This window comes from Protomyctophum bolini, assembly GCF_963924005.1.
Source record: "Protomyctophum bolini genome assembly, chromosome: 1".
NCBI classification, from domain to species: domain Eukaryota; kingdom Metazoa; phylum Chordata; class Actinopteri; order Myctophiformes; family Myctophidae; genus Protomyctophum; species Protomyctophum bolini.
The window spans coordinates 23,233,436-23,255,176 of record NC_137862.1 but is presented as its reverse complement, the minus strand read 5'-3'; the positions used below and the strand labels follow the sequence as shown (position 1 = coordinate 23,255,176).

General features: G+C 41.9%; 2 protein-coding genes across 3 annotated transcripts in view; both read left to right on the top strand.

Annotated features, from left to right (window-relative positions):
- Window positions 1-2,141, top strand: part of itfg1 (integrin alpha FG-GAP repeat containing 1) — a 145,664-nt gene extending 143,523 nt beyond the window's left edge. The window contains exons 18-19 of one of the 2 annotated variants that reach the window (XR_013963816.1): window positions 588-1,414; window positions 1,540-2,141. Coding sequence is in view for 1 of the 2 variants with exons in the window: in XM_080759570.1 (XP_080615696.1) it covers window positions 588-647 (60 nt within the window). In the remaining variant the exon portion in view is untranslated. Of the gene's footprint in view, window positions 1-587 lie in introns of both variants that reach the window. The other variant, XM_080759570.1, reaches the window with a different exon arrangement.
- A 4,573-nt stretch (window positions 2,142-6,714) lies between these two features.
- Window positions 6,715-21,741, top strand: part of neto2a (neuropilin (NRP) and tolloid (TLL)-like 2a) — a 35,214-nt gene continuing 20,187 nt past the window's right edge. Inside the window, exons 1-3 of the mRNA XM_080765326.1 lie at window positions 6,715-7,132; window positions 17,384-17,440; window positions 19,536-19,679. Of these exons, the coding sequence (XP_080621452.1) occupies window positions 7,123-7,132; window positions 17,384-17,440; window positions 19,536-19,679 (211 nt within the window). The 5' untranslated portion in view covers window positions 6,715-7,122. The remainder of the gene's footprint in view (window positions 7,133-17,383; window positions 17,441-19,535; window positions 19,680-21,741) is intronic.

Genomic DNA, 21,741 nt, shown 5'->3' with positions numbered 1-21,741 from the left:
TGTGTGTGTGTGTGTGTGTGCGTGTGCGCGTGTGCACGTGTGCGTGCATATGTGTGCATTATTATGCCTAGACATGCTTCAAGTATGTGTGTGTGTGTGTGAGAGAGAGAAACATGCACCGTACTTCCTAAAGCGCTCATGCGAGTGTTTCCACTTCTCCTTCTTACAGAAGCTGCATTTGTTCAACTAACACACACAGAAAGTCACGTGTGCTAGCCTAGCCTACAATTCTGCATTATTATTACAAGCTAACAACAATGTGTCGAGATGCGAACCGTTCATTTTTCAAATACAATAATAAATTATGACATTTTGCTCAAATAATGATGAAATAATATGTGTAGTATACCTCATCACATTTCTTCTTAATATCATTATTTTAGGAGTCAAACGCATTTTACAAAAATATACAGAGATACAGTACAGCTGTACAAATGTGTTAGCGTGGACAGCCTGCTATAAAAATAGTAGGAGTCCCCACTGATTATGTTATTGGCAGGTCCATTTATCACCCGACAGACATGTTGTGTCCTCTAGGGGGCGTCAGGGAGGACACATATTGACCTTGGACCTCATGTGTGTTTCAGAAAGCGGACGACCGGGAGAAGAGACAAGAGGCTCACCGCTTCCATTTTGACGCCATGTGAAGGACTGAATCGCGTGCGTACACACACACACACACACACACACACACACACACACACACACACACACACACACACACACACACACACATGGATCAAAGACCAACACATGGATCCTCCTCATTTGCGCCAAAATGCTTTTATTTTATTTTATCTCTCTTTGATATTGAAATATTTATGTTGGGCCCATTTCCCCCACTAGCGTGAAAAGCTTTTGACTTTCTTACATTTGCACGCCTTACAATTGAGGAGAAAAAAAGAAAAGAAAAAACATATTGCTAATTAGGCGAAGAGCCGGAAAAAGATCTAACATTGAGGAACTAGAATCGGTTCCATCACATTTGATGAAACCATTTCCGGAACTGGTGTCAAAAGCTGTCAAAGCTGGTGTGTGTGGACTTCAGGTCTACTATACAACAATACTAGTGGTCCTCAAACTGTTTAATTTCATGGACCACCATAATTCTGTGTACAAATGGAACCAAATGTGATTCCATTTGTACACTTAGAGTCACAGACCAGTAAGGCCTGTGTTTGGAACCCCCTCTAGTAACCCTTGCAGAGTTTCCCTGTATCCTGTGATGTATAGAATATGTAGGAAATGGAATATATAAGAACCGTTGAGGAATGGAACCGTTAAGAGGGAATCATTGAGGAAACGTACTAGCCAATATGTTGCAATTGTGCTTTTGTTTTTGTTTCTTACTCAGTGGGTTCCTATACATAACTCCAATGTATATCAAATACATAACGTTGACTTTAAAGTCAACGTTATGATGAACGGCCTAATTACAGCATGTTGACTAATATTTTTCTGAGTTGAAAGGGAGAGTGAGTGTCATTGGCACATTATGTGGACTAATCAGCATAACTATTTTTATGTGTTGGAAGGGAGAGTGAGTGTCATTGGCACATTATGTGGTTGTACTTGATAGGTTATGCTACTGAACAATTTTTAGCCTGTCTGTTTGTCTGTCTGTCTGCCTGTCTGACCAACTTCTCTTTTATTCTTGCAACAGACTTGAGTAGCCATTGGTAATATTAGTTGTTGTTTTTTTACCGATGTCATTAAAACATTTAGAATTGCCTCTAAATGGAATTGCATTTCTGCCAGATTAATCTGAATTATGGCAAATATTCCCTTGAAAACCTTGCTTCAGCAGAAACGCAGAAGAAAAAATGAAGAATCTATTGATTGTTGTGAAATCTACTGTATTGTACAGTGTAGCTCGTTGCGCTAGATTTTCATTGATACATTATGGTATGAGCCTTCAGTGTGTTTGTGTATTTATTTTTGCAAAAACAGAAGTCTTGTTTTTCTCTATGGTTTGCATTTGTTTTTAATTTAATTTACTAATGATCAACACTGGGGTTACATTCATTGTATTTGAAGTTGTACATTTGTTTTTGCATATGATGAATGTACAAGATAATACATGTGTTTACTTTTGCTGACATGGGTGGTTGAAAATAAAGGTTTGTCATGCTTAAAATGGACTTCTCTTTTCATCTCGAAGCACAACAAAGGGGATCTGAGTGGGTTTTCAGATAATTTGGACTATAACAGGAGAGCTGTATTACAGTCGCTGTATCTGACTGACAAAGAGAGAGCTGAGCCAGAAGGCAAAGCTCTCGATATACAGAGCATTCTTTGTTCAATACTCTCACCTATCGTCATGAAGGGACTGAGAAACATGACCAAAACATTGACTGAAAATAAGATTGCGTATACAGGTGGCTGGCGTCTCCCTTAGGAATAGGGTGAGGACCAGAGTTATGTGGAGTAGAGCCTGGTTGAAAGTGCTTAATCGGGGGCACGGTGGCACAGTCGGTAGTGCTGTCGCCTCACAGCTAGATGTTCCTGGGTTCGATTCCCGCTCGGTACGCTGTGAGTGCTGGCGGCGTGTCTCCTCCTCCGCGTCATCAGTGCCCATACCCGAGACGGGGTTGGCGAAAGGGCCTTTCTGTGTGGAGTTTGCATGTTCTCCCCGTGTCCCCTAGGGTAGGTACGCTCACAAAAAACATGCAGTAATCCTGGTCTCTAAACTGCCTCCCCCTGGCCAGCCGGGGCGCCTGATAGAGGGGAAAGTAACTGGTTGGAATAACGTGTTCCTTCCACCCGCTACGTCCAACCAGGGAAACTCAAGTCCGTTGCTCTCCCCATGTCCCCCATATATGGGGACTAGGTTGGCGGAGGGTGTGTAGAGCCCAGGATCACATTAGATAATTGACACGGGTGAAAATGGGTTACAAAATCGTGGGATAAAAAAATTGTAAAAAGAAAAAAGAAAGTGCTTAATCAATAGGCCAACTCCAGATGTCCTAATGGTCCTATAGAGCTCATTTGGCACAAGCATGTCAGCCGAGCCCAAAATCAGTGATTTCAGGAACAAATGTACAGTTGAAAGTGACACTCAAAGAGGGACGCTTGGTTGCCACAGTGGTAAAAGTGCCTGCTCACCACTGAGGAGTCAGTCTGGGGTATTTGAATCCGACACGGTACATCTGACTTTGTCAAGCGTCTATAATGGTCCGTGTTCGGCGGAGAGAAGCCAGGTGATATTTGTCACTGCACGTACTCCTACGGCTAATACATAATGAAAATGCTTTTCTAAAACAAAACAGTATCTTTCTGAAGAAAGATACCACTTTGGGTTCGGACCCATAGTTTGAGAACCTCTGGAAATGATCATCTTTAATCCTATGGATTATGTTACGGTGGAAGTAGATCGAGCATTACGACTCCATCACGGCCCCAAAAATACATTTTAGTTCAATTAAATCAACTGTAGATTCAGTTGACTTGAACGTTGGGATATTTAATCAATCAAAACTAGACAAAGAAATGAAACAGTTCAGATGATTATAGAATATAGTCATATTGAGTATTAGGGAAATCTAGCAGGTCTTTGAAGTGTGGAAAGAACAATGGATTGTCAAAAGTTAAAACGGCCAACAGCAGCCGCGTGTGAGGGAGGGAATCGAGGGATGTCAGTTTAAATGATGGATGATAAAAAGGAATAAGAAATGTGTTTCCAGCATGAAGAAGGTTTTGAGCTGAAGCAGATTAGCAGCACAGTGATATGAGCCGTCAAATGTGGGATCAATATCAGGGTAACATTTACACACCACTGACAACCTGGCACTGCAAAGCACCATGATGGACACATAGATGAATAGTGAAATAATAAATCATCATTCTATAACTCACCAAATCTCTGCATGTCAGTCTGTCCAGGGCATAACGGAGGGTGAATGACCAAGTGCTCTCAAATTTGTATTTGAGAGCCAAATGTATGCCAAATGGCACCCATGTATTTCAGAGCGGCCCAAGCTCTGGTCTGAGGAGAAAGAACCCATTCTAGGCCCTCCTGACAGACCAATGGGTCTGTCAGGAAGGCTTCAGTTTGACTGATTGGCATGATGTCTGTGCTGAACTTCGCCTAACATTCTTGCCACAAGGTCACAGTGAACGCAGATACAAACTAGAACTGCACTCTGCCAAGTGCATACTTGCTTGTTGCACACTAGTAGGCCATAAATGGCCTACTAGTGCGCAAGCAGAGCGCGCAAGTACTTTCGACCGCTGGAAAGTATCACATCTCAGTATCTCTGTGAAGGAACGTTTGAAATGTATAATCATTACATGTAACTATTTGCTACCTAACTACTTTTTTACAGAAAAATGAATCATTGATATGTGATGAAAAAAAAGGTATATAAACTGAATTAAAATATATTATACAGTATAATTATTTTATTACTTATTGTAAATTGTCAATTGTTTTAAATGTATTTCATTTTGTACTATAGTGATAGTGATGTAGTTGTAATTTGATTAGCAGTATACTGTGGTTACTTGGTTCCAAAAAGTGAAGACAAGTTTTCTTCAACGGTAAATCTGTGCCTGGTTTGCTGGGACTAGTTACAACATTACGTCATCCTTGAGAGAGTACATGGTGTGTATATGACGTAATGTTGTAACTTGTAACTTGTAACTAGTCCCAGCAAACCAGGCACAGACTGTATGTAGTTGTTCTAGTTACAACTACATACAGAGTATGTACAGTAGTTGTAATTTGATTAGCAGTATACTGTGGTTACTTGGTTCCAAAAAGTGAAGACAAGTTTTCTTCAACGGTAAATCTGTGCCTGGTTTGCTGGGACTAGTTACAACATTACGTCATCCTTGAGAGAGTACATGGTGTGTATATGACGTAATGTTGTAACTTGTAACTTGTAACATTACGTCATATACACACCATGTACTCTCTCAAGGATGACGTAATGTTGTAACTAGTCCCAGCAAACCAGGCACAGATTTACCGTTGAAGAAAACTTGGCTTCACTTCGAAGAGACCAAGCGAAACGATTACTTGCGCGCTCTGCTTGCGCAAGTAATTACAAAGGGACAGAAAATGGGCCTAATTTTAATTTGAAGATAAAGAGAAAGAGAATCACACCCGTGTGAAGTGAGGGGCACTCTTATCATTATGCATCATCATCTCAACTGAATTTATGTGATTGGTTAGGCGATTTGCTCGTCTACATATGATGTAAATTTTCCCTTCATTGTCAATGGCATTTATTGTTTGTGTTGCCACAGATTTACATATTTGAGGCACTATGACCAATTTCTCCTTTCATTGTCAATGGCAAATATGAGACGTGTGGGGACAAAAGCTGTATATAGGAAAAAAGTCCGTAATGATTATGTGACTGCAGCTTCGCAACCCACTAGTGTACAGTATTCAACTTGAATACCGTACAACACATGGCTTGCGAACCACTATTTCTCTTTGGTTACAATATTGTTGATGCTACTTGAATAATTCAAGTAGCATCGATAGTATTGTAAACCGGTGCAGGCTGCAGAGTCAAATGTTTGCAGACCTGTAGCTTGACAACAGGTGTGAAACTGAAACCCAATTGTACCAAAAGACACCGTTTACTCAGACTGCAATGCAATGTATTATTATTAGGTGAAATAATCCTAATAGTATATGAAAAAGAAAGACTTTTATCAGAAATGTTTTCTGCCAGAAGGAACAGAACACCCTTTTCTGATAGAAAGCCTTGAAGGAAGAGTTGGACGCACTGCATAAAGACCATGCAGTTATGTATAGGCCTGCCAATGAGAAAGTTGTGTTGAATACACCCCTTCAATGGGCAGGGTTTAGTGACAAGCTGTTACCTATTTTGTTGATTGACACAACAAACGACAGAAGCCAGACAGCAAACAACGTGTGTTTGTGACTGAGTTCCGTGACAACCAACGCTTTAAACTATAGGCTACAGAGAAACAAACTGTGAACCAGGCAGGAAGGTACACTCTTAATTTTCAGCACTTTGCTATTTCAGTCGGACAACTCTTAGAGTGAATTTAGAATATATATTTATTGAGCATATATGAAGCATATTTTGGCGTCAGGGCTCTTGCTAAATGTTTTAAAAACGTCCCAAATTGTTTACAATTCTTCAAGATTATTTGAAAATAGCAGATCTACAATCTCACAGTATCTCAGTATAGCCAGGCCACTGTGTGGATGTGTTGTGAGCTTGTGAATCTGCTATTTCAAATGGCTAATAATGTACGCTATATGGCGCTTAAACTGATTTCGATTTGATGCTATAGGCGGCCTATTTAACAAATTTTGATGGGGACCACCGGGAACCCCCTCAATAAGGACCCTGGGGGGGGGGGGGGGGGGGGGGGGTTCGCACCCCACTTTGAGAACCACAGATGCGGACAAGTTTTCTGCTCGATACTTTAATGTCTGCTCGCTGTGCATGCGAACGTGCGCGCGCTGCGTGTATGTGCAAGTGTGTGAGCGCGCGCGTGTGTTAACACCATAGAGGCGGAGGAGGAGCAGGAGGTGCATGCGTACAAGGTGCTCATTGAAGGCAGCAGCGCCCGCGGCTTAAATGAGCCTAGTTTAGAGTCGAATCTCTCAGTCAGTTCCTCCGCCGTTCCATCGCCATCTCTCCCACTCCATCCACTCGCCTTTACGCACGCACGCACGCACGCACGCGCGCGCACACACACACACACACACACACACACACCCTGACTGACTGAACCGCTCCGTGGCATCTGCATGTTGTCTCCCGCTGCTGTGCTACATTTCACGCGACCGGAGCTCTACAGTATAGCCTTTATGACGGAATCAAATGTTCAGCAGCATTCGTTGTATTGCTGCCACCAAAACGCGCCGTGGGTCTGACCAATTGACCATATAACTGCTGCTATAGCGTGCTGCTGCTGCTGCTGCGTTCTGCGCCCGTGGAGGAGCTCGTTGTTTCCTTCCAGGGGATGGAGGGAGGATTTAACGACCTCGGAGAAAAGTTGGATTTTGTGAAGAAGCGCCCCTGCTCTCCTCTCATCATCGCCTTGTAATATTGGATCCGTACGATGGAGAGATAAGGAAGGGAGACTGTTAGCTGAGGGTTTATAACTGGAATATACCGAGGCGAGGAGATGTACAGAGGTGAGTTCCTCTGTGTGCATGAGCTCTGTAATATAAGCTATTATTATGCACGATTATTAATGCATCACTGACCCGAAAATCACCTCATGGCAAAACCTCTCTCTCTCTCTCTCTCTCTCTCTCTCTCTCCATATCTCTCTCTATCTCTCTCTCTCTCTCTCTCTCTCTCTCTCTCTCTCTCTCTCTCTCTCTCTCTCTCTCTCTCTCTCTCTCTCTCTCTCTCTGGCTATATCTTTTAGAGCCATAGTTCTTACCTTACCCATACTGTTACATTCTTGTATTTATCCTCCCCCTGTTTCCTCCACATCAAGTTTTGTGCTATTCTTAAAAATCCCCAAATACGAATAAATTAATAAATAAATGATTGAAGGGCGTACGTCGCCATCTACAGGTTCATGTCATTTAAGTTCGTTATTATCTTCCTTTTTCCATTTCGACCACGGGGACTATACCAGTATAGCCTATAGAGAACTATAGGAATGTCGCCTCCTCGGAAATGGCCAACAAAATTAAATCCCCTATTGTGGCTTTATGCGCCTTTGAATTTTGTGTTGAACTATATATATATATATATATATATATATATATATATATATATATATATAATACCTATGAATAGCCATGAATATAGTCATTCTATGGGGTAAGATTCAAGTTAGAAGGCGACATTGGCTGTATTTTCCACGCCATGCAGCGCGACTCCATCGCCTCATCACTATAGGGTCGTGGTGGTGCTGAAGTGACAGCTCCCTGTGCGCTGACAACATCTGGGGCACACGCCACCGCCACAGGGCGGCTCGCGGCTCCTTTCAAGCCACTGGGCAGTGGGCAGTCTATCTAAGATCCTTGTATCAGCCAGAGACCTCGTATATCTCCTGACGGTGTTTCACATGTTTAGCTTTTTCCCTTTGTAAATGTATACCCTTTATAGGGTAGTCCTACTTTATCACACCGCACAGTGCCGCACAAAAGTATAGCGAAAATAGCAGATCTACAAGATCAACCATACATGGCATGAGACACCTTAGCTTGTAGATCTTCTCTCTCTCTCTCCACCCCCCGCCCCCCCCAACATCTGCCCCCTCTCCCATTTTGTTGGATGTTCACATCGTCGGGTGAAACCTCATGCATCAAAACACTTTTCAGGATTCTAATTCAATAGAGCCCTATAGCAGTCACACATTAGCCTACTTATGATTCATTCATTCATTCATTCATTCATTCGTTTATAGCTAAATTGTCAGCTTGTAGTCTGCGATGTTCACTACTTTCTTGTGACACTCTTGTATGGTGAAGTAGGTTTACAAAAGGAAAAACATAAAAAGTTCAAATATGGCAATACATGTTTCTTATCTGCCTGACCCATATCTCCCCACAGAGAGGATTCAATCATTCGTTTGGACCACCCATAAGGGGCTAGGCTATTAATACTCATGGTCTGTTAATTCTTTGTTATATGTCAAAGCTAAATCTGAAAGCTATTGATCCAACTGCAATGGGATATTACCACCTCAGCAGTTTACATACGGTCTAGTCCGCTATAAATACCATTGCTGTCAGTCAGAAACATTGTATCTCCATTTTCCTGCTGCCCTGCTTCATGCATACAAGAATGACGCACACAAGTAGTGAAAATAGCAGATTTATGAGCTTGCATATTATCTATTTTCATTTTTCACTATTTTAAATGTTTCAATATTAATAATAGAAAAACAAATTGGGACACAAGGTTTCCACCCGACATCTGGGCATCCATGTGTGTAGCAGCAAACCAGATGACCAGGCTGGTGGAAGCTGGAGTAGAAGTGATGTGGAAATGAAATGACGTGCCCTAGAATATAAGGGCATGTTCCTTCACCGCAGGCCACAACCAACTATGTTGTTGATTCTATCTCACAAGGAAGAAGTACAGTATTCCACCTCCAGCTTCTGTCTGTCTGTCTGTCTGTCTGTCTGTCTGTCTGTCGCTTTTTTGTATACTTTCTGCCTCCATCTGTTCCCACCTCTCTCTCTCTTTCTCTGTCTTTCTCCCTCTATCTCTCACAGACACACACGCACACACTCTCATCTCTTTGTCTCTTGCCATATCTCTCTCTCTCTCCCCCCCCTCTCTCCCTCTCCCTCTCCCTCTCTCTCTCTCCCTCTCTCTCTCTCTCTCTCTCTCTCTCTCTCTCTCTCTCTCTCTCTCTCTCTCTCTCTCTCTCTCTCTCTCTCTCTCTCTCTCTCTCTCTCTCTCTCTCTCTCTCTCTCTAGCATTATGCAATGTGCCAGGACGAGCACACACTCTTTAATTCAATATGAGCAGGTTCCAACCTATTATAAACCCAGTGGGGATCGTCAGGCCTACGGCATGCATATCAGGCAGAGTTGGAAACATGCTGATATCATTGTAATTCAACATAATTATATTCTCACTGTCTGTCACCATGCTCTGTCCAACGGGCTGTTATGGCCATATAAACAAAGTATACAGTTAAGCCCTGCAGCCTGTAATCCTGTCTGTTGGGCTAATGTTTATGTTTGTGCTGTATGTACACTTTTTATTCTTTGATGCATCAGCTTTATTTTCAGCAAACAAAAGCTCTGGGTCATGAACTGAACTGAGGTGTTTGGATTATCTTCTTGTGGCATTTTGTCTGTCTGTCTGTCTGTCTGTCTGTCTGTCTGTCTGTCTATCAATACATCAACCAATCATTCATTCATGTGTGAATGAATCAATCGTTTAAATCTACCTGTCTGTATGTATCAATACATCAACCAATCGTTCGTGTGAATGTATGAATGAATCAATCAATCAATCAATCAATCAATCAACCAGTACAGAAACCATATGTCTACTCTTACTGCTGCATGCTTACATGTATAGGTTCAAGGTTGTAGGTTTGATTCTCTGCTCTGGGTCATCTCTTCTAACATCCAGTCACCCTTCATTGTCCTGTCTCCAGTGGTGTAAAGTAACTAAGTATATTTACTTGAGTACTGTACTTAGGAACAATTTATATAGATTTTTTTAATACATTATAGACATGATGATAACTTGTCAACTCAAATGGGACTTTCTACGTTTGATACTGTTAAGTACAATTTGATATTACGTTACGTTTTACTTGTAACAGTATACTGTAAAAATATCATATGATATTTTTACGTAAAACTAAAATAAATGTATACTTCTTCGACCACTGCCTATCTCTAACCCATCTGTATCCTTTTATTTCTTTGGCTATTCAAAATTGCAGATCTAGCTCCTATAGTGCAAATCGTTTAAATGTGTGCAAATCATTGAATATATATATATATATATATATATATATATATATATATTTTAAAGCAAACATTTTTAATTCAAATCTTTGCTTCTGGGGGTCGGCGGCCAAATACATATAATTTGGGGTCAGTGACGTGAGCTCTGCTGATATATAGCAACATAGGTTTTTCAGAAAACTGTTGAAAGAGAGTCGGCATCAGGTCTATAAGCAGAAATGAAGGGAAGGGGGGAAGAGAACTGCTCACACAGTGCCAGTGCCGTACCAGTGGAGGAGAGTAAGTCACAGAGTAAGTCATGTTAGACACAGTACCAGTGGAGGAGAGTAAGTCACAGAATAAGTCACAGTACCAGTGGAGGAGAGTAAGTCACAGAGTAAGTCACAGTACCAGTGGAGGAGAGTAAGTCACAGAGTAAGTCATGTTAGACACAGTACCAGTGGAGGAGACTAAGTCACAGAATAAGTCACAGTACCAGTGGAGGAGAGTAAGTCACAGAGTAAGTCATGTTAGACACAGTACCAGTGGAGGAGAGTAAGTCACAGAGTAAGTCATGTTAGACACAGTACCAGTGGAGGAGAGTAAGTCACAGAGTAAGTCATGTTAGACACAGTACCAGTGGAGGAGAGTAAGTCACAGAGTAAGTCATGTTAGACACAGTACCAGTGGAGGAGAGTAAGTCACAGAGTAAGTCATGTTAGACACAGTACCAGTGGAGGAGAGTAAGTCACAGAGTAAGTCATGTTAGACACAGTACCAGTGGAGGAGAGTAAGTCACAGAGTAAGTCAAAAGTGTACATGTACTGCTAGGGGATGTATACATGTACACTTTCTTTTTTTTTTTTTTTTAGTTCACTGCAATTATTTGAAAACTTAAGCTGCTATATGTTTTGGCTATTTGTAATTAATCGATCTTTCGTGGTGAAAACTTGTGAAATGGGACAATCTACATCAGGGGTCCCCAAACTACGGCCCGCGGGCCGTATACGGCCCGCCATGTCATTTTATGTGGCCCGCCTGCCTCAAGGTAAAAAAAAAAAAAAAAAGAAACGTTTTTTTTTTTCCTTTTTTTTTAATAACCAAAATATAGGATTTAATTTTTATTTTTCATTAGCACTGGATGAGAGCAAATAATTAGAATAATAAATTAAGATTAATTTGTATTATTGCTCTTGTATTGCTATTGGAGACACTGGGGAGGCACTGGGGGGACACTGGGGGACACTGAGGAGACACTGGGGAGGCACTGGGGAGACACTGGGGAGGTACTCAGGGAGGCACTCGGGAGGCACTGGGGAGGCACTGGGAGACACTGGGGAGGCACTGGGGAGGCACTCAGGGGGACACTGGGGAGACACTGGGGAGGCACTGGGGAGGCACTGGGGAGACACTGGGGAGGCACTCGGGGGGACACTTGGAGGCACTGGGGGGACACTGGGGAGACACTGAGGGGACACTGGGGAGGCACTGGGGAGGCACTCAGGGAGGCACTGGGGAGGCACTGGGGAGACACTCAGGGGGACACTGGGGAGGCACTGGGGAGACACTGGGGAGGCACTGGGGAGACACTGGGGAGGCACTGGGGAGACACTGGGGAGGCACTGGGGAGGCACTCGGGGGGGACACTGGGGAGACACTGGGGAGGCATTCAGGGGGACACTGGGAGGCACTGGGGAGACACTGGGGAGGCACTCAGGGGGACACTGGGAGGCACTGGGGAGACACTGGGGAGGCACTCAGGGGGACACTGGGAGGCACTGGGGAGGGACACTGGGAGGCACTGGGGAGACACTGGGGAGGCACTGGGGAGACACTCAGGGGGACACTGGGGAGACACTGGGAGGCACTGGGGAGACACTGGGGAAGCACTGGGGAGGCACTAAGGGGGACACTGGGAGGCACTGGGGAGACACTGGGGAGGCACTGGGGAGGTACTGTACATTTCATATCACACACACACACACACACACACACACACACACACACACACACACACACACACCATGATTCACTAGGCCCCTCAAAAAAAAACAGCTTGGCATGGCGCGATTTATTTTAAGCATGGCGCAGCGCCATGCCAACAACATTGTGCAGGAAACCCTGGCACTATGCAGCCCTGTAGTGCTGCATGTACAGTACGTGCACTGGTTATTAATATTTGTGGCTATATATGTGTGGCTTTCTGGGGGAAAAAAATGTTTACGTTGGCACCCCTGCGATCGTCACACTTTTTCTGTTACAAACTGACGCCGGCCCCCATCAGAGAAGGGAAAAGTTATGTGGCCCTCACAGGAAAAAGTTTGGGGACCCCTGATCTACATCATACTTTTGGTACTTTAAGGATATTTTGATGACAATACCTTTGTACTTTTACTCTAGTACATTTTGAATGCCGGACGTTTACTTGTAAAGGCTAATATTTCTACATTATTGATTGGCTGCTTTTACTTAAAAGACCACTTGACCAATCTTCATATAATTGGTCCTCACTAATGCACATTATAATAATCATTGACTGCTCACCCTGTCTCAGAGGAGAGTTCAGAAACCTGTCTACCATGAAATCATCGGTAGGCAGGTTCGGCCATTTTGGACACGATTTCAATTTAATTTAGTTCCTTTTATTAATGTGAGAATAATGGCTTCTGTTATAGCATCCTAACTTTCCAGGAATCATTTCTATTACTTTGTCACTGGTAGTCTAGGGAAAAATTATAATAATAAAAAATAAAAAAGACAAATATAGCAGAAATGGTAGGGAACAATGTCAATAGCGTTCAATAGTGTGGCGCAACGCTGAAGTGCGTTATGGACCATGGTTGCCATGTGTGATAATTAGAGATGTAATGGGCGAAAGCATAGCAACGGAAAGTGGGGGCACTGATAACGGTTGCAGTGCGCATTATCGGCTATTTTCATGTATATACAGGGCTGATGTGGTTAATGTATGTTTTAATAATAGTCCAAATCTACAAGGCAACTATAGTAACTACAGTTTTCAAATTAATGTAGTGGAGTAAAAGTACAACATTTGGATTCAAGATGTAGTGGATTAAGTATTGTAGAGTAGGTGAAGAGGTCGCACACACCAACAATATACTTTCAAATGGTGTATTGTCTACATCACAGGACAAACGTTTGGGCTATCCAGCCTTCATCAGTGTCCCATGAAGGCTGGATAGCCCAAACGTTTGTCCTGTGATGTAGAGAAAAAACCTGCGACCTCTTCACCTATTCTACAATGATGATGATGATTTAAGCTGGAAACGCACCATAAGTCAGAGCGCGGTGGTCACAAGAAAGTTATATCTGTGGAGTAAGTATTGTAAATTGTAAATACTCAAGTAAAGTACAAATACCTCAAAATTGTATTCAAGTACAGTACATCAGTACATTTACTTTCCACCACTGGCCGCAACCACCATGACATTCTAAAATGTAACAGTCATAATATCCACTCGAGAAAGTCTTCCAGGCCTGTAGCTTCTCATCCCACTGCTAGCAATGGGTGGCCTTAAAGCATAATTCATCACAAAAAAACCCCCTCCACAATGTTACTCCCCTCCCCCCTTCCCCCTCCTCCATTATGCATTATTCATGGATTCAAACATGAGTGGGCTCTGATCCCTCGCTGTGCGTCGGCTCTGCTCTATTATAATGTTGTCAACCGCTCTGAGCCTGTATATAATTACAATGACAACTTCTGCTACAGTATATATCTATATACAGTACATATAATGTTACATCACCATCAGTGCACATATTATCGTTGGGTTGAGAAGCTACTGCACGGTGTACAACAACACAGCGGTTGCTTCCTATTTGACAGTGGTGGTGAAGTAACTATACGACGTGCATTTACTTAATTACTGTACTTTTAGAGGTATTCGTACATTACTTGGGTATTTCCAATTTCATATACTTTTACTTCTACTCCACTACATCTCAGATCCAAATATTGTACTTATAGCTACTCCACTATATCTATTTGACAACTTTAGTTAGTAGTTGCTTTGTAGATTTTGATTATTATTACAAACATTATACCACTTCAGCTCTAGACATTATACGGCCATTTGAAAGTATCTGATCATAATGTGTCTCATCGCAACACATTGTGGGCTTGTATATCTGCAATCTTTTAAATATTTTTATACATTTGAAAACTTTAAATGGCACATTCTGCATAATAAGTGCTTTTACTTTCAGTACTTCTGTACATTTTGAATTCCGGACTTTCCATAGTATTTCTATATTGCAGTTTTTATACTTTTACTTAAGTAAAACATTTGAGTCCGCTAGAATCCGTCCAATATTATCACTTCCCGATCCCGATTTTGTTGTACACCTTTCGATCTAGCATACGACATTGTTGGATGCTACTGTAGATGTAAACAAAGGGTTTGTTTACATCTTGCCCCAATGCATTTCCAATGGAAGTCACATGGTTTTTGACACAATTTTTTTGTTGTATGGCTTTCGGGCTGTGTTTCGACTGCCCCCCTACCCCTCATACAACAAAAATGTTGTGTCAAACCATGTGACTCCCATTGGAAATGCATTGCAAGCTTGCATCAGTAAACAAGTCTCATGCATCAGCTATACAGTACATCAATCTGTTGTGAAGGTGTGAGTCAGGCCTTAGGGCTTAGGCTACTTCAGTGGCTTTGACTTGTCCAAAATGCTGCAGCCAGAGTAGGGGAGAGCCGCCTTGGATGTAACGCGTCACGGTTGTAACATGGACGTTATCGCTTGATTGGTCAACGCCACCATGACGCCATCGCGTCAGTATGTGTACAGCAACGTACTCTACGTGCCCAGGAAGTTTGAAGTGTTTACCTTCATCCTGCGGGGAGCTATTGGCGAAAAACTGACTTTTTTCAAAATGCGTATAATTTTACACCTGGAGTATTTGTGTGCTACAAGTTTTTTCTTTGGTGTTGGTGAATAAAAATCCACATGGATGTCTTCATGCTTATGTTCTTCATTAGTTTGCATCGTGTTTAGACGGAATTCACGTTCATTCTGGTCTGTAAGCAACGGCAAAGAAAACTTCGGAGGGAGGGTCAATTGTAACATGTGTTACAAATGGTCCGCTTCCATTCAATGCCATTATAAGTAATATTTACATATTTGACATATTGGCCAATATTATATGTTCTAAAATTGTATTTTATTGTGTAGTGTATTCTAAAATTAGTTTAGGGTTGTATAACATTGTACAACTCAATCAATCAAACGTTTGTTTAATCAATGTATTTCCCCATTGAACTGAAAAAAAAGCCCAAACTGGTACACCCGATACTATTTAATATTTCCCAATATGTTTGATACATTTTCTTATCACATCCATGGTATGAAAACAATGCTAAGGAGTTGCTTCAATGAAATATAATTGCTTTAAGCTGAAAACGATATGTTTAATGGTGTTTTTTAGCGTTGTTACATTTATACTCCATGCTGTTACAATTAATCCGATATGCGCAGCAAATGTAACACTGAAACAGCGTCCACGTTCGGTTTAATAACTCCCGACCTGTTTTATCAAAAAAATAATTTGAAGTGGTTTATGGTAGCTGACATGTGTAGGTCCGTTGCCTGAAAATATTACATGTGTAGCTAAACGGATCTCCGAGTAAAAAAATGAAACGTGCAAAATGTTACATCCGTGGCGGCTCTCCCCTACTAACAAAGAAAAGGAATTCGATCATATCACTCATAGAATTACACTGGTTACCCATACAGGCCAGAGCCGATTTCAAGGTGCTCCTCCTGACCTTTAAAGCCCTAAATGGACCCTACAACATGTCCAGCCTAATAAAAGCATACATCCCCCCACGACCTCTACGCTCCCAAGATACTGGAAAACTCACAGTCACACGACCTCTACGCTCCCAAGATGCTGGAAAACTCACAGTCACACACCACAATAAAATAACGGTTGGGGGCAGAGCATTCACACATCGTGCCCCCTGTCTCTGGAATGCTCTCCCACAAACAGTAAGAGATGCCAACTCACTAGACATTTTTAAATCTATACTTAAAACCCATCTTTTCTCCCTGCATTATGGTTCCCTCTAGTTTCACTGAAATCACTATATTCACCATGCTCTCCCCGGTGGTTTCAAAACCCTATATGCTATTTTAATAGATTTTCTGAACGCATTTTTAACTGTGTCCTAACGTATGGTACTTATGTCATCCATGTGTATTGACACATCGTATTGTGCTTGTTATTGTGTTATTGTGTTATTGTGTTATTGTGCTATTGTATTTTCTGCTTTTTGCTGTGTATTGTTGTGAAGTGCACAGAGACCCCTTGGGGCGATGCACTATAAATAAAAATAAACTGAAACGGAGTACTTTTTCCACCACTGCTTTTTCAATACGTCGTCACTGCAGGCTGAAACCTGGTATTTACAAATGTCAACTATTTATGTATGCCCTACTTCAGTGGTTCTCAACCAGTGGAGAGCCTTGTATGACTCCGCCAGATTGTGGCAGTATTGAGTTCACAAGTTCAATCCTCCTCCAACCATGGAGCTTGTAGATTGGGTATGTAATTAGAATCATGAAAAGTATCAGTTTTAGACATGCAAGGTTTCCACCCGACAGCGTCAAGATGTTTGTTTTTTTGTTTTTACAGTAAAGCTCATGAATTTAATTATGCATGGATGAAGATGTTCATTGAACTCATTTCTCTGGGGCTGTCATTTGGAATCGATAGCCCAACGGTTCAGAAAGCCCTCGCTCTTGTGTCACGTTGGGGCGTCACTTGACAGTGAGTCTCATGTTGGAAGCAGAATGCAGGCTTTACGTAAGCTGACACTGTGTGCGTGTGTGTGTGTGTGTGTGCGTGTGTGCGTGTGTGCGTGTGTGTGTGTGTGTGTGTGTGTGTGTGTGTGTGTGTGTGTGTGTGTGTGTGTGTGTGTGTGTGTGTGTGTGTGTGTGTGTGTGTGTGTGTGCGCGCGCGCGTGTGCGTTTCAGCCTGGATTCTGTTGCTTCTCGTAGAAGAGGGCTTCGCTCTGGCTCAGAGAACTAAAGGTAAGGATGAATAGATATTTCATGAGCAGTTTGATCGACAACTGCATTGTCTGAACATGGAATGCTTTAAGTCTGCTTCAACCGCTTAAACCAGTGGTTTTCAACCAATGGACCGTGAGGGGACCTTGAGCTAAATTAAGTTGGTTACAAAAAATAATAAAATGAAACCAAATGGACGCATAAGGGTCCATTTGGTTTTATTTTACGCTCTCAAGAGTTTGATTATTGTTAAACATCAGCATGTCTTAATTTACAAGACGTCTACACAATTAGAGAATGCAGAATAATTGTTATATTGATCAATGTGTGCCTGTAATCTCTCCTAATGGTATCACACAGCATGGAATTGTGGACAAAGTCGTATCCATGAAAGACAACATAATATTCTAAGTTGTGGGCCCGAGAGGCTAAATGTCATCAAATGGTGGTCTATGGCGCAAATGCTGAATAAATAATGGACCTTGATATGAAAAGGGTTGAAAACCACTGCTCTACACTCTTCTCAAAAAAAGCAGCTCTTCGAACCCAATGGAAACAAGCCATAGGCTTTCTTGGGTTTTAGTCTAGGATAGCAGACCCTGTATTCAACTGTTCTTTCCTGTGCTTTTTTCTGCAAACTGTTAATCTACATATGCTCACAATGTGTCATGCTACCGCTACCACAAGTTTTGAGCTTGCAGATCTGCTATTTTCACGGTGGTTAAGCCACACAAAAGGTCATGTGGTGAATTCAGATTTCCCTATTGCTTTCTGTCTGTCTGTCTGTCTGTCTGTCTGTCTGTCTGTCTGTCTGTCTGTCTGTCTGTCTGTCTGTCTGTCTGTCTGTCTGTCTGTCTGTGTCTCTCTCTCTCTCTCTCTCTCTGTGCTGTGTGCTGAAGGTAAATGGAGTGCTCCTTTCAGAGCAGAACGTGGGGTGCGGCACGATTGCTCTCTGTCGGAGATGTTGTATGTATTACTGTTGCATAGATTATGTTATGGTGTGATGTCATGGTCTGATCCTACCTGGCTTTAACACAGCACATGTTTTATCATGCGCAGACGACATTGCAATCCTGGTCACCAATCAAAAGGATGTTGACGAGCTAGGAAGGCTTGTGAAATACTTTTGTAAAAAAAAGTCAGCACACTGTAGCTGACCTGCTGAGTCCGTATGTGGAGTGCATCTTGGGGTGATGGGCTGAGAAACTGTCTGAGGATCATGAAACCCCTGATGAGGAGGACCCTTAGCTTTTTCCTGATCTGATGGGCTGTTCAGAACCGTTGAAAGAATTGGAAAGGGGTTGTGCATGTGCTGTGTGCTCTTAACAGATATACATTAAATGGGAAAGTTGATACAGATACAGTGTGGAGAAGGTATTTTGAACTGATGAAAGCAAACCAGGGTGGAGAGCCTTGTATAAACTCCTCAAAGAAACAGACTGGGGGCAACTATTTCAAAGGAGTGAACGGGACTAATGATGCATCTTTATAAAATATATTGCTGAAAGGTTAATATTAATGGGACCGTACAAAGCATCATATTTGAAAACAAAGATAGTTAACTTTGTTTTGGTACCATAACTATTAAAGTAAGGAAGAACTGTGTACCGATTCCTGTGGATATTATGTGGATAGGTGGAGACGATTTGTCATTGTTGTTTTTTGGTTTTGTTTTAGTTTTAGTTTTTTAATGTTGCAGTCTGGCAGAATTGATGCCTTGTGAGTTTGTTTAAAACTTTTGAAGAAAAAATGGTCTAAAGTTTTTAATTTTTTTGGACATGAAAAACAAGATAGAAAAGGTCTATAGTCGGTGTGTTCAACCCATTGGTCAGGGCAAAGGTATATGGATAGACTTTAGGTTTTATAAAGAGATGAAAAGTCTGGACAATTATGGGCAACAAATAATGATGCTATCTAATCTGAGCATGAGATATTATGTTCGATTCTCGGGTAAAATGACCTTAATAATGTGAATGTTTGAGTGAAAAGAAGTAAAGTGTGAGAACAAGGTTGTTTTTATCTCTCTCTCACACTCTCTCTCTCTCTCTCTCTCTCTCTCTCTCTCTCACACTCTCTCTCTCTCTCTCTCTCTCACACTCTCTCTCTCTCTCTCCAGAGTTGGCGAGTGAACACGGGGCCCAGATCCCGGGTCAGAATGACTGTGGCATATGGGTGCGTAACATCAACGGAGGGGTCTTCACCTCGCCAAACTACCCCACCACCTACCCCCCCAACAAGGAGTGCATCTACATCCTGGAAGGTACAGCTGCCCCTTCCTCACAAACATGGGGAGCGATGAATAATAGGCCAGTGTCACAATGTTGACATTGTGGTGAAGAGCACCTTGCCACATTGACTTAAAAGGTTTCATGACATTAATTTTCATTTATTTGTATTTTTCGTTTTTCATTTAGGTTTTATGACCTAAAAGAAACCTGAACTTTGAACATTCAGTGGATTTTCTGTGGTCTGGAGTTTTCTCTGAGGTTTGGAAGCCTTTTGAGCACATATGGGATTTGCAGGCTGTGACATCACAAACAGCAGGAAAATCAGAGCACTTGTTTGAAAAAACCCCAGACCACAGAAAATCTACTGAATGTTAAAAGTTCAGGTGTTTTGGGTGCAATTGAGCTCAGAAAACCTAAAAAGAATAAGAACAATTACAATGTCACAATCCCTTTAAGAACACTGCAGCCCTTCTATATTCAAATATTAGTGTAGATTTCCGTCCTACACAAACATTAAATTCCCATTGACAATGAATGGAGCATTTTATGTCATAGTGTCTGAGCACTGCAGTGAGCTAATCGGCTTAGTGTCTATTTTTGTCCTACACAAACATTAAATTCCCATTGACAATGAATGGAGAATTTTCCGTTTTAGTGTCTGAGCAAAAAGGCATACTGTAGTATCTATTTTACGTCATGGTGATGTAAAATGATAAGAGCAAACCTTTCGATGGGTGTGATTTTTTAAATACTGTATTGATGTTATTGACAGGATGTGGTGTGGCTATCGACTGAGACATGCGAGGAGCAAGCCTCTGCTATAGAGCTGAACTGAGTTGATAGCATCCATCATTGTGTTAAGAATGCCTTTCTGATCGATAGCCTTAGAATGGGAATCATGCAGAATCATTGATCATCTTATCGAAAGTGGGTAAAAAGCAGCGCAGGACCAGACTAGAAATACACTCTGTCGAGCTGCCAACTTGTGCTTTGCACACAAGTTGACCATGAATGACCTAATTGTGCGCGAGCAGAGCGCACAACTTATCTCTCACCACTACAATGGGTTCTATAAATATTTAAAGTTTCCTAAATATAAGTTTGAGACTCAAATTGGTTACGTCATCCACATATGTGGATGTGAACGTCCGTCCACCTCCATACTTCTCTCCAGTAGGTAGTGGCAGCTTCAACATTGGATAGCCTTACTGGGCCCTCGGAACCACCGTTTTTACATAAACATATATAGTTACGTCATCAGCCAATCCCTGATTGGCCGAGCGACGCCACCAACAAACGGGCCCAATCCAATCGGTCGAGGGGCCACCGATATACGCAGCGAGCTGCCAACTTACGCTCTGATTGGCTGAGCGACACCACTAAAAACACACAATCCCTGATTGTATTTGCCGAGCGACGTCACCATAGACAATACACAATCCCTGATTGGCCGAGTGTGTCACCGACAATTCACAATCCCAGATTGGCCGAAGCAGTCATGGACATACGTACTTGCACTCTGCTCGCGCAAGTAATAAGAGACATTCCTGAGGCTCATGGAGCCACGTATTAAAAAATATAATTTAATAGTTGATTTAATTATCATTATTCTATTTTCTTTCTATGTATCGTCACATGTAAAATAAACACATTTCATGAAATGCTAAAAAAATCTGTGTAGACAGAGGTAGAAAACAGAATTTACATATAGCTCAATAGCTCCCCCTAGGGACAAAGCAAGGCTAGCCTACCCTGGTCTACCTTTTTCCCTTTTTTTCTCCTTAAGTAATACATGTGAGTACTTCTTCCACCACTGCTTGAGTGGTATTGATACTTTTACTTAGGACTAAGTAATAAATGTGAGTACTTCCACCACTGCTTGCGATGAGAGACTTGCATCACAAAGGGTCTGCAGTGACGTGACAAATGGAGCCTATTATTTTGTACTATTTGTTCTTGAATGGCCTTTTTTCTTTCATCACTGAAAGGGTTACTTTCAGGACAAACTTGCACAAAGAGCGTATCCATTAGTGAAGTATTAATAGGATAGCATTGTAGTCGTAATTCATGGTTTGTGCTGTCAATGGTGCCATG